Source organism: Ischnura elegans, chromosome 11, assembly GCF_921293095.1.
Source record: "Ischnura elegans chromosome 11, ioIscEleg1.1, whole genome shotgun sequence".
Taxonomy (NCBI): Eukaryota; Metazoa; Arthropoda; class Insecta; order Odonata; family Coenagrionidae; genus Ischnura; species Ischnura elegans.
The window spans coordinates 34,927,175-34,941,391 of record NC_060256.1 but is presented as its reverse complement, the minus strand read 5'-3'; the positions used below and the strand labels follow the sequence as shown (position 1 = coordinate 34,941,391).

General features: G+C 39.8%; 1 protein-coding gene across 1 annotated transcript in view; it reads left to right on the top strand.

Moving 5' to 3' along the window:
• Window positions 1-14,217, top strand: part of LOC124167606 (kelch-like protein 17) — a 119,288-nt gene that overhangs the window by 44,191 nt on the left and 60,880 nt on the right. Inside the window, exons 2-5 of the mRNA XM_046545585.1 lie at window positions 124-442; window positions 2,815-2,911; window positions 4,619-4,740; window positions 6,698-6,812. Of these exons, the coding sequence (XP_046401541.1) occupies window positions 215-442; window positions 2,815-2,911; window positions 4,619-4,740; window positions 6,698-6,812 (562 nt within the window). The 5' untranslated portion in view covers window positions 124-214. The remainder of the gene's footprint in view (window positions 1-123; window positions 443-2,814; window positions 2,912-4,618; window positions 4,741-6,697; window positions 6,813-14,217) is intronic.

The following is a 14,217-nucleotide window of genomic DNA, read 5'->3' as shown; positions in this document are numbered from 1 at the left end:
TCCCCCAAAACCCGCCCTCACTGCGCCACGTCAAACATACATCCTCTTTCATAAATGAATATAAAATAATGCACTGCGAGTGACTAGTGTGTTCTTATTCTCTCTTTCATTTTGTTCGTGTAGGCTGTCGGTGTCACCCCGTGGTCCGCCGCAGCTGTGCGTGGTTCGTGGGGAAGACGCGGCCGGGCACGCCGCCTACCTCAGAGCCATCGGGATGATGACCACGGCTCCTGCACCACTGCCCCCTCCAAGCACCTCCTCACCTCCCTCCACGCCGCCTTCCACATCCTCCTCCTCACTGCACCCTCCCTCCACATCCACCTCCACGTCCAGCACCTCCTCCAGCAACTCTTCGCCTCCACCGTCTCACTTCTTCCATCGCAACGTCGACCACTCCTCCGTCTCCTTCGCCGCCATCAACCGAATGAGGCTCAACGCACAGGTGAGAGAGAAGAGTACTTGCAAGCTATGCTATCCACCAATCTCCTGCTTAAGAGTAGATGGCGATATGTGGAACTGTGTAATATCGATACCTCCACTGCACAAACGCTCAACAATCGCCCACCGAATCAAATCCGCTCATCTACTACGATACTACTATAACTTCTAGATGAGCGGATTCGATTCGATGGGCGATTGCTTGAGCGTTTGTGCGGTGGGGGTATCTATATGTAGCATAATCAAAGACAAATGTTTGATGCGCCGCGTATGACTTGAGTATATGGCGACCTGTGGAACTGTGTAATACGTGGGGCATGATCACAGACAAATGTTGGATGCGACTCATTTGACTAGAGTATATGGCGATCTGTGGAACTGTGTAATATGCAGCATAATCATAGACAAATGCTTGATACGACTCATTTGATTAGAGCGTATGGCGATCTCTGGAACTGTGTAATATGTTGCGTAATCATAGACAAATGTTTGATATGACTCATTTGACTAGACCTTGCGGCACGGCAATGACAGCGGAAAATTACCGTTTCAATCAATGCTTTACCACGATGGCTCCAGGGATGGAGAGAGACGCCATCCTTTTCTCCATCACTGGGCACGTCTCTTTTTCCGTCGCTGAAACTGTCACTGGTACCGTCTTTCAGCCAATCATAATGCAAGGCCGCCAAACAGCGTTTGTAGCGCCACGCTTGGCTTTTGATTAAACGACAGTTGTAAGTACGGAGAGTTACGGAAGAAGCGATGGAAAAAGAGGCAGTGGAAATGACCGTGTAATTAAGAAAATGAGGGGATCTAGTTATAACCATTTAGTCCGTCAAAACCTATCGCTGAGCTCTGAGGGACGTAAAAATGATCATGTGATTCAAGCTATAGGAAATTAAACGAACACCTTTGATCATATACGATGACAGTTTTTTTTCAAGCTCCGATGGGCCATGAACCGAAGACGAAATGATTGATTAAAAATTATCTCATGGGTGAATCTTGAGTACACTTGCGGCGATCTAAGAATTGGTCGTGCCTGTGGACAAGATTTACTATACCTTCTTAATAGAATGTTGCCGCCTATAACTTTCAATGAATTTTCCATTGACCTGAAGCTCATCGCCCGTTTGAAAACGATTCCCTCTAAGGCACGTCTTCATTTCAGCGCAAAGATTGAAGTCACACGGCACAAGGTCGGCATTGCAGGGTGGGTGATCGAAAATGTCCAATTGAAATTGCTCAAGGAGCAGTTGGGCTGCATGAGCACTGAGATGACGGGCTTTATCATGGATCAGAAAACTTCAAGAAGTCAGCACGTTTCTTCTTTTGCTTTGAATGGATATGGAGGAAATTTTTCACTTTTGTTTCATACTCTAGCCACAGTGCATTAAAAAAATTCTCTTTTATCGGCATAAAGGTCAAGACATTTCAATGCTGAATCAATTCGACTAGTTTTCTGGCTGTCGTTTCGCAGTGCACACTTGGCGGGAGAATCAATTGAGGCAGTGTAGTTAATGAGATTAACTTACGGTCAGAAATGTTTTTAGCGTGGGGCACGGAAGACACGCAATTGCTCTATGCGCGCAGTACCCGCCTGTCGCTTGTATGGTGTTTTTGCTGAGCTGTCGGAGCCTTCGTACGTTTCAAAATACGCCCCTGGTATTATGATTGGCTGAAAGACGTTACCAGTGATAATTTCAGCGACGGAAAAAGAGACGTGCCCAGTGATGGAGAAAAGGATGGCGTCTTTCTCCATCCCTGGAGCCATCGTGGTAAAGCATTGATTTCTACAGTTCACCATATTTCTATATACATCTTAAGGAATCGTGACTGTTTTCTTTCTTCCCCGGTGCACGGTGGGTGGAAATCGGAAAAATCAGGACAAAATTACAAAATGGCTTTTTATTAGTTATAAACTTGAATCTTCGCAGATATACTCAAAAAGGATTGAATTTTATGGATGTGTATTTCATTTGGCATAGATCTCACTCGTTACTAAGATACAGAGGCTCAAACGCGAGCAAATTTCGATTAAAACGCCCGTCTTCAATTTTCTCTGAAAATCTTCCAAAGTAAGTAGATGGTGAAGTTATAGGTGGATTCTTGCGGAATAAAAAAACCACATAATCTGTTTCCATGGTGTTTTTTCTTTAATTTTCCGTAATGATCTTTGCATCCGCCATTGTCTACGATCGCCGCAGCGATTCGTAGACTATGGATGCCGGATTTGGGTCCATTCTACTCGTTAATACAGAAATAGCATTGAAGTCTTTTCAATTTTTCCATAAATTAGGCGGGGATTGGTCACCCCTCCCTACTTAATCCGCCACTGGCTCACATTATAATTCTCTTTTTGACTCTCATTCGCAGCTATGCGACATCATGCTGAAGATTGGCAATGAGGAGATCCGTGCTCACCGCGTCGTCCTCGCCTCAGTCAGCCCTTACTTCTACGCCATGTTCAACGGTGAGTAGTCAGCTTCTTTATTTATTTTTTATTCTCTTTGATTGTACAGGTACGTGAACAGAGGTAGTATATGTAACTTTCAAGAATATTTAAAAATGTACTCTCACGGCTGCGCTTTATCAACTAGCGGCCAGAAAAACTACTCTTCCCGCGCTAGGATTTCAAAAAAATGCATAAAATGACAAAAAATTTGACATAGGCTCTGAAGACGGTACGTTTCATAACAATGGAATGGTGATTACAGTGCTGTAGTTGGGCCGGTACGGACTTGTACGGCGTACCCCCTAAAATCCAAACTCGTCATAAGCGTACCGGTTAAACTACCTTTTTTAAATCTGTAAAAAATAGCCCTACTTTTCCAATGAATTTTAGAAAGAAAACTCGGAAATGATTATTTACTTGCTCAGAGGTATCTCGAGGCACAACTTGGAACTCATATAAGAGTTGGAGTTTGACATTTCAATCGCGGCCGGATGTATAATGCATGTTCAGCTGCTGGCAAATTTTGGTGACTACCGCCTGTATTTTTTCCCAACTACAGCACTGGGTGATTATTACGGTCGGAATATTTAAGTAATTCCGACAAAAACTGGGATACTTTTCATTACACCACAAGAATCTTTTGAAAATAAAACTTAGACATGTGACCGTACTTCCTTTTGAGTTACTGAAAAAAGGATGTTGTCAATATAGTCAAATCACAGTAATAAGGTAAATGACAATAGCATGAGAGTAGGCTAAGATAGCTGGGAATAGTTTCAACACCAAAAACTAAAGGACTAAGTCATCCCCATTCTATTCACTCTGACGCTGATATTTACATGGTAGGTTTACGTCTATCATGGAAAACCTTTTTCAACAGAATAAACCAGAAGGATGTGTTTTAAATTGCGTAGTTGCAAGCCTACCTCCTCATTTACCTCATCCCAAGATATGGTAAATCCATTACAAATCACCCAGGCAATGTTGATCAACATTTTTGATTATCCTGATTTTTTTTATCATTGGTTCCCTGCAAGTAGACAATCACAAAACACCATTTGAAAAAAATTTACAAGCCATTCTTTTTTTGGCAGCCATTTTTAAAAGGGTGAATGGGCAAATATTGATGAAAAACGTGGTTTGCATAAAGTTTAATTTCGAAGATATTTTAAAATATATCAGAATAATTTAAAAACCAGTGTGTTTATAATCAAAAGAACTTTGAAACCCATTTTTAAATTGTTCCTTCATGAAAAGGTAGAAAAAAATCATCAGCGGTTTATAATGAGTTCGCATCACTCCCGCTAGACTGATCCTATTCCATCTTTTACCTGATTTTAGCAATTTAAAAACTACCGCTGTCATCCCCACAGATTCGGGAGGAAATAGAGTAAGCGTAGCGAAAACCTCTGGCTTGCGATCCATTCCATGCGGCATTGACAAATCGGCTTATTGAAAGCTGTGTATATTTTCTTCACCTACATAGTAAATCAAATATTTGGATTTCATTTTCTTTGGGAGCTGTATGAGAAAAAATCGTGACCATTTTTTCATTGTCACATTAAAAGCAGCTTACTCTAGCGATTTTCATGATTACTCCGTCATTTTAATTTTTTTAGCTCTCCCTTAGATCCAAATTTGCTTAAAAATATTATCGCCCGAATTTTTTTAATCCCTTTTATTGCTTGTATGGCTTTAATATGATGCAATGTGATATTGTTACAGACGACATGGCGGAGAAGATGCAGTGCGAGGTGACGTTGCATGACGTGGACTCATCTGCACTCCACCTGCTCGTAGACTACGCTTACTCTGGAGAAATACTCATCACGGAAGACAACGTACAGGTAAGAATAGACAATAGATAAGCCATCTAAATAGACCATAGTTAAATATTATTTTAATGAAACACAGCAATCTATCCTCTGAATTTATTTGAGGGGTTGAGAATCCAACGGGTACAAGTGATTTTTTTCCGCACAGTTTGTTATAGTTAATTGTTGGAAGAAATTTACAACAACTTGGTTGCCAATGGATACGATTGAGTCTCTGTTCTGTGATGATATCGAGTGGAAAATCAATTGCATTACTAAATATCGAATTGATCTCCTTTGATTTCTATACCTAATTTCCCTACCGAATTATGTTTAGGAAAAGGAAATCATTTGAACCCCTTGTCTTCTTAACCACTCATTTGAGCACTACGCGTTCCTTTGTTTCAACAAAATTCTAAAGTTCCCAGTCAAATGAACTTCATCTTCCGGCTCGTCCTAGTGCGCATAACTGTAAACGGTGGTGGTGGTCTTTGAATGCTGGTGTTTCAGTGATTTATTGTGAAATATTTTAGGGCTGTTGGTGAGTCAGGTGGTAAATTTCCCCTTCTGATATCTTTAGAAGATATATCATTACACTGGGACAATGAAATGTATTTGTACCACAAGAAAGAATAGTTTTTTCTACGAGGTATTCAAAATTAGATTTTAAAGCTAAAAAATTGGCCAGAAAACTCATACAAACAGACCTTGAAGCATTACTGTTTCAATATATATTTACATCCTTTTGAAATATGTTGTTCCTAAAATGTAGCTAGAGCTCAAGAAGTTTATTTATAGATGGAATCGCTTATATTTGACAAACTTCCCCAATTTAGGTGTCCTATAGCTTTTTTGTTGATTGCTGCAGAACTCTACAATTCAGAGTGTTTTCATTACCTGCACGGATAAGCAAATATGTCAATTTGAAAATAACTGCAGAGATTCTCGTTATAAATGCTAATATTCTGCGTTGATTTGACCCAATAATTATGCTGAGCAAAATTTTTGGCTTAATTTAAAATGTCCCCACACGAAATCGGGGAACAGGAAAATCCGAATTCCAATTAGTGCTGGGAAATATAATAGGTTCCACTGAAAATGTTTATTCGATTGAATTAGCAATCGTCGATGGGGGCGAGAATGGATGTTGACCCGCCAAGGGTTCGCCTACGAGTGAGATTATCGACACAATGGAAAATATGTTTCAAAATGAATAGCGGGATTTGAACGCTTTCTATTATTTACTACACTGAGCTATAAATAATGCATCAATTGAAAGAGCACCTACATAGCTTTATTTAAAATCTTACAAGCGTGCAATGTAAGCACCGTTCTTCTCACGGCAACTCTAAAACAATATGCAAGTTCTTTGTCAAGTAATTTTTACGCGAAATAATTAAATTGGGTTTCATTAAACTAAATGCACATAACTATTTTTCGTAAAAAGGTCACGAGGTATTGAGTTATCGGTGAATATATAGATCTGTGCAGAAATTCTCATCCAAATCCCTAAAGGACTCTCTGTCAAGTAATTGTTGCACGCACGTAATAACATATCGCAGTGAAAACATTGGGTTGTAGATGCGTATTTTTGCCAACAAACAAAACTGATTGAGTTGATATTTCATTCGAAGTATTATTTGTGGCTTTAAGTTATGTATAATAAATATTATAAAGAGTTAAAACCCAGCTATTCATTTTGAAACGCCAGGTATAACAAATCTTCCAAAAACTATACGCCGGAAGAGCCAGATCATACCACAAAAGACCTATAAACTGTTGATGATATACTCACTATCACTGCATTTACACCGAATTCTTTTTCAATCAGAGGCATGAATGCTAGCATTAATTTAGTGAATGAGAAGTCATGTATTAAAAGTATTTACATGGTTTGAGTAGAGGCTACTTGTTATTTTATTATACTGGTCTCCGTTCCAACGATTATTCGCATAAGAATAAATTATTGAATTGTGTATTGTTGAAATAGGTGCTCCTACCGGCTTCCAGCCTTCTGCAGATGGCATCTGTCACGGAGGCGTGCTGCAAGTTTCTTCTCCGTCAACTGCACCCCTCCAACTGCTTAGGCATCCGAAGCTTCGCCGGTGAGTGAGCAAGGGACACATTTTCCACATACTTTAAAGCTACCTACTTTTGTCGCAAGAAGTATACGATTAAATCTTGCACACGGTCTTAAGAGTCGATATTCCTAATATTAATTCCAACTTCTGATAAAGAAAACTAGTTTTTTTATTTACGGCAGAAAAATATGTTTGCAACATAATTTTTATCAGTGGGTAAACTCTTCTCGGGATTTCCACCGGGTTAAATTTTCCATATTAGCCAACTTTTTCAAGCTCCGACTCAAGCAGCCCTGAGGATGAGCCCCGAGTCGGAGCTCGAAACGTTGGCTAATATGGAGAATTTAACCCGGTGGGAATCCCGAGAAGAGTTTACCTACATTATTCGCCGGTCAAGCATCAGATCTTATTTCATAACATTAGTTGTTTGTTATTTCATCATAAAATTACTGGTAAGTGAAATTCTAAGAAAAATATGCGAAACCTAATGAAAAACTTCGCGGTAATTTTGTTGGTGACAACTTTTTGGCGAAAAAGAAGGAACTGTATAATTCAAGGCACATTTTTTTGCAAAAATGTGAAAAATTCAAATAGCAAAAAACACAAAAAAAATTATTTTTTCGCAAAAAGGGTCACTGGGTATTAAGTTTGAAGTGGATAATGATCCATACAGAAATTCTTATCCAAATACGAGATCCTATAGAACAAACATTTGTTGAATTGAGGTTGAATTAGAATTTCCGCGATTATTCTTAAGTTAGTAGTATCATTAGATGCCTCCGAATGAAGAACATTTATCTACGTATAGTAATATCCTAACTAAAACAAGTGAAATTGCTTGACTAACGTAATTAGTAATAGGAATAATTGACAAATTCCGGAGAAATGCCGGGTACTTAAAAATGAATAGGGGGGTTATAACACTTTCTAATATTCTTTAGTTTATTTAAACGTACAGCTATAAATGAAAGAGAAACTCAAACAGTTTTACATAAAAGCCTATAAGTATTCAATGTGAGCACCAATCGTCACACATAAAGACTACGTAAGTGTTCTTCCAAACGTTGACTTGTGTCTCTGGAGTAAGGGCGAGGTTAGGCAATACGAGATGCTGACCTGACAATAGGCAGCTACTGGACTTTGGTTCTCGCATGACAGTAGCTTGACTCGCCTCGCCCGGACACAGAAGTGGCGTGAAAGTAGACAATTACTACACTTGTGGACTCGCATCGTTACAGTGGCGTTTCAAATCCAATTCCATGCAAATGTTTTCAAGCGAGGCTTTACACAAATCTCTATTCTTATAATAAGGATTCAAAAAATTCTGATCACTTCCGAACGTGATTGATTAATGCATTTTAATTATTTACGATGAATTTACTATCACAATAAATTCCTTTAGCAACGATACCAGTCGAGCCATGCTGGCGCATGCCACTCACCGACCGCCAACTCTCGCCGCAGGCAGGCCGATGACTCCGTCTCCCGCTGTTGCACTACGATGATGTTATCACCTTCAAGTTCAAAGGGCGACTGCACAAAGCACAAATTCACTCCCGTTCGCCGAGTAATAAAAAAAAACAAAAAGAAATCGAAAACCCAAAGTTCAGTGGTATCGCCAATAGGTAGCGTGGCTCGACTTAGTGTACAAAATACACAAGCGAACAAATTCCTTACGTTGGTTTGGTCCTTGCATAACTCCACAAACTTTATATTTCGTTCGGAAGCCCATCTTCCGCCATCTCTTGTTTTTAATCGCCACTAGAGATACAGAAACTCGAAGAAAGCACCCGGCGTGTTCCCGGACTTACGAGCTACTGTCATTTCGCAATTCCGTGCAAGTTGACGTCCGAGTCACAGCGAGCTGCTGCTTGTGGCATGGTGGAGAAGGCGAGAGGCGTGTAGAAACAAATTTTTTTGTAGTAACTCGGTTGCGAGTTACTGACCGACTCGCACATAACAGTAACTCGTATGATGCGGTCACACTGCGCGAGTAACTTCGCTGCATTAACTGACAAGGACAGCTCGGATACAAGCTCGCACTGAGTAAACCCTGCATAATTGTTGCGACGGCAACTTCAATCCTGTTTCTAAATTCTTGAAAGGTCAGCTGGTTGTGGATAAACGGATGTCATTATAACCTGGAGGATCACAACCAAATTTATACTGAACGCTCGTTGCCCACTAACGACAGATTTCGTCTTTGCAAATTGAAAAACACGAAAAGTTTACCGATCACTATTCGCCATCTTTGCTACCATCCATTTGTATCGTACGGCGGCGGAAATATTGGATACTCATTCGTATTTTTGCCAGCAAACAAAACTGCTTGAGCTGCTTGTTTTTTGGATGCAGGAAAGTTAAAATGATCAAGGATCTATACAACGCCATTTCCCGCTTGCTTTTATGATACTTGCATGCAATTTACAGATATTAGACGTCCGTTTTTGTATTCCCGTTCCGCACCCGTCTATTTTCGTCAGTGGGCTTATTTCGACATACTTCAATGGTAAACTAATCAGTGGCTTAAATTATTGCAAGCTTTGGTAATTCGACAGTAAAAAGGAGTGCGGACTTCAAGAGCTTCATATGCTCAGAATGGTAGGATGTAGCCGTATGGCTACCGTGGGGGAAATGGGTTCAGAGCAGGCTAATCTGACCGGTTTTCTGTCCGCCCTTCATGCCGCAAATAACCTGTGAGAGCCGTCGGTAGCCTCCTCCATACTTGTATCATCAACATTTTCATGAGTCATTTTGAAAACGTACGGCGGCGGAAATATTGAATACTTATGCGCATTGTTGCCAGCGAACAAAACTGCTTGAAATGAATTGCTCTTTCATTTCATGCATGATTTATAGCTGTAATGTTGAGTGTAAAGAATATTAAAAAAAGTTTAAACCCCGCTATTTATTACGAAACACCCATTATAATTAGATAATGGTTTCAACACTATCACCATCATAGCTTAACCCATTACGGGATTCCGAGAACGAAATAAATTTCAACGCTGGCGAGAAGGCAATCCTTTAAAATGTGAATTGATAGGGGTGGTGTATTGTCGGACACCAGCTGAATGACGACGTGCGCTAATCGGAAAAAGAAACATGACACGATGAACTCGTTGAGTGGATGATAACAGCTTCAAGAATTATTACTCATTTATCAAAACATCTCTTTTAACCCATTACTCCCGTCAGAATCAAGAACAAAAGTAGTTTGCGGCAAATGGAATTCATTTATGCGCCACTTGTTGATCGGCAATGAAAAAACACCATTTCGCTCTCAGAGAAAATGCATTTGCGACACAACACCCTCTGTGGCAGCGAGGTGAACCAATAATCTCCCGAAAAACAATGCGAAAGCGCTTTGTGGGAAATATCCTTCGACCATTTACGTAAGCAAGATACGCCCCAGCATGTATTGTACCATTGTGATAGTTGGTCTTAATATCAGCCCGAACTGTTGACGTCATACCATTTGTTATTTCTCGAAAGGAGCCCATTCGTTGCTTGGTTCTGAGCTGGTTGTCTAGGTTAATCCTACTTCGCTACTACCCTAGGATAATCCGAAATGAAATAGAAATAACAAAGCAGCCAGAAAATGACGATATAGAAGACAGCTATACATTATCTAACGCTTGGAAAGGTGAATAAAAAGGGTGAGCTCTTCGGCCTTAAGGTCAACTGGGAAAGGAAAAAAAAATCTCCAATGGTCGTAACGAGGGGACATCGTCGCACGCACACACAAAACACTGCGTTGGTATGCTGGAACGGGAAGATTATCAGCAGTGACCAACCCCCGCCTCTCCACCGGAAACCCTTCACAGTTACTCGTTCAACTCTGAAGGAACCTTGGAAAGGTGTCTTTAGAATCAAATACCAATCACAGCCCAACTACGACCATGGGATTAGCTCGACCAATCAGAGATTATCTACCTCCCCGAACAATCAGAGCCGACATGTGACACCCCAAGCTCTTACATAAGACGACCAATCTTATTTGGGGCGTAATTGAAAATAGAAACGCATCGACACTTCTGACCTGAATACGCCCACACGATGGCTAAAGAAACTGTCGCCGCCTTTAGACAAAACTAAGCGCAAGAATACCCAAAAGCTGTTACCAATGTGGTCCCATAGGAAGCTCCATATTACTCATCATAAAAAATTATTTACACTAATACTACTATTTTGCCCTAGCAACGCAATCGCATGATCTAAAAGCATTGATCCAAGTAGATTTTGACGGACTTCAATAAAATCACGCGCAAAGCGGACTTCAACTACGAAAATTCCACACGACTTCCGAGAGAGCGCTTTTGCTTTTGTCCGTGGTGTCGCGCAAAATAAATCAATTGACTATTTTAAAATCAGAATTTTTCTCAAAAATACATTCATGTGTAAATTTAATTCATATTCTTTCTTGATATTTAAAATGATGCCCTAATATCTTTCATTTTTCAAGATATTCTCGTTCAAAATTGAACACAATTAATTTCCATATCGATTTTAGGCCACATTTGAAGCCCCCAGCGTTCCACCTTTTTTTGCGCCGACAGTAGTGACAATTTTTTCGAATAAAGCTAGGTTTCGTTATATCCTTCCCAAAATCATCCCATGCTTTTTTCCCACTCACTATTTTAAACATACCACATTGCCTGCTTCTTTTCCTCTTCTCCTGTAAACTCTCTCACCCCAGAAATTTGAGCATATCTGAAATGCTCTCCGTTTTTATGTACTTTCCCAACACATATATTCATTGCAGCTTTTCTCTGCGCCTTCTCCAAGTTCGTCACCTATCATTTATTCAAACAGGATTCATTTTAACAGTAGTAGAAATATAAGGATATTGAAAAGATGATTTTAACTTTCCTTCTCCAAAAATATGCTTTCCCCGAAGATTCAATCCTTTTTATTCTGGTATGAAATAGATCTCATTACAATGAGACTCCATTATCGCCCAGAGTAGGCACGTATCCACGGATCATCATGAGAAATATGTTTCATGAATGCATCACCAAAATATTTAAAAGGGTTTCTTAAGACGACGGTAGGAGCGAAACACCAAAATCTCTTCAATACCGCAAGGAGATATTTTTTTCGGTGACAATGGGTTGACCAATGCATCATATTAACTGTGAAACATTCGTTTTTCATACATAATTTAAATGAGAGTTAATGAAATAAAATTCGGAAATTTTTAATGGAATTTTTAATCTTTAATTTAAAAAAAAATATTTTTTTTTATTTTTCCCAACCCGATTTCTACACTATCATAACCCTATTTTATGATGTTATGGTGACGTATCGATCCTGTTATCGGTGTTTCACCTTTCCTGACCCAGATTCCGGCACGGCCGGACGCCACGAGCAAACTGACAGCTTCTAGAGGATTAATATCCTACGCCCCATTCCCTCCCAACCATTGCAGAGGGTGGGAGGATATATCACGCGACGAGGGCAGTCGTGTGCCCTGTGAACAAGCGGGATTCACTCTAACCCACGCGGCGCGCTTGTGTTCGCGGCCGCCCCAGCCCTACCGACCGGAAAGAAAGTGATAAATTTGCCCCGCGGGTGACCTCTTCCGACCCCACAAGGCCTTAAGTTCCCTCGTATCGCCATTTTCATTGCTAAGGAGGGTAAAGAAAAGACAAAAGCAGAGAATATATATGGTATGTAAAACATTACATGACCCCACACCGATCACTCCATCAAAACCTGGAATTCTGTGCTCACGAAAATAAGTTTTTAACCTGTTTCCGCCCAGAACAATGTCTGCTTGCAGGCATGTAAAGACTTTTTTGTTTAAGATTTTATAGTATTCAAACCAAAGAACGGTTCTACGATTTTTCCGGCTGAATAACCTATTTTAGGGCTCATTATACCTATCTAGCGTACAACCAGAATACTTTTTTTTCATCTCCCCGAAAACAGCTCGTTTAAGGCCTTTTACATCGGGGGAAATAACTTATAACAACGACTATCACCGTTCCCTGGTTAGGGGCAACCTACCCAGGCGGGACTCGAACCCGCGACCTTGAGTTTGGCAGGCGAGGGCTTAACCCCACCGCCACCGATTGGATTCACTCCCAGAGACAGTAGTATTAAGCAATAAGTAATACTACTGTGCATTGCGTTTGATCTTCGTATTTGGACGTCTATGCCGGAAAGATCAGATACTACGGTCCTCTTAATTAATCCTTTAAAATACTTTGGTGTTGCATTCATCAAAAAGTTCTCTCAGAATGACACGTGGCCACATGGATACGATGGACGGTAACGGTGTCAAAATCTAATGTTATCTATTATTTATCAGCATAAAAAAGGACCAAATCTTCAGGGAAAGCCTAACTTTGAATGGAGGAAAGTTAAAATCATCTTTTCTATATCCTTCCTCTTTTCTTCGATTATACTCGCATCTTATTTGTTGACAGTATAGCCCAGTCAAAATAGCCATTGACCCTTGCATAAATTCCCAACAAGCTGAAAATTTACACGAACATTGGGAATACCACTATTATGAAATCCTGAAAAGTCCCCATCGATCCCGTGTGTGCAAATATTTTATTCAAGGTCAAAGGTCACAAAATGGATTGTTTTGCATTTTTCGTGAAAACGGTTAGTTTTACGATAAAAATTATTTAGACCAAAATTGTAGATCCGGAAATTATCTACAAAATTATCATCGTACTTTTTTTTCTAATATTTACCATTTCTGAGGAAAAGCCATTCGAAAGTTAGCTGGAGCTGTATTCTCCATAACATGCATGACTATATAGTTGTGCTCTCCGAGCATTATTGGACAGCTCCAGCTAACTTTTGAATGGTTTTTTCTCAGATATGATAAATCGTAGAGAAAAAAGTACAATAACAATTGTGTAGATAATTTCCCAATCTACAATTTTTGTCGGAGCAATTCAACATAATTATATATGTTCACACGTTCAAACAACAGGAATAGGACTTGAATGCCATCTCGTATAACTGATTTTTTCAACATTTACTTTAAGCGATCATATGAAAGTGATATTAGCATGCGAATTGGCTTTTCCGTACTTTAAAAAAATAAAACAGCTATACTTTGACAAGTATCAGCGATAGCATTCAAGAAAAATATAAAGACAATAGTGGGAGTGATTATTTTTGTCACCGAAATCCCCTCTGGCGTTAAAAACTACCCAATTCAATTCTTTAATTAATCATTAAATGGCGGATGTATTTTATAAGAATTATACATGTGAGTGGTAATAGCTATGATCCAATCCGTGTTGGAATCAGGATAGATTTTTGGATTGAATATTACTCTAAATTCGGCTTAACCCATATCCGCCCTTCGTAGCCATGTGACCCGACCGTGCTGGACAAATGAAGCTCTAGATGAAAAACCGCGAACTATTTTGTTTCCAAATTGTCATAAATATGGTGATTA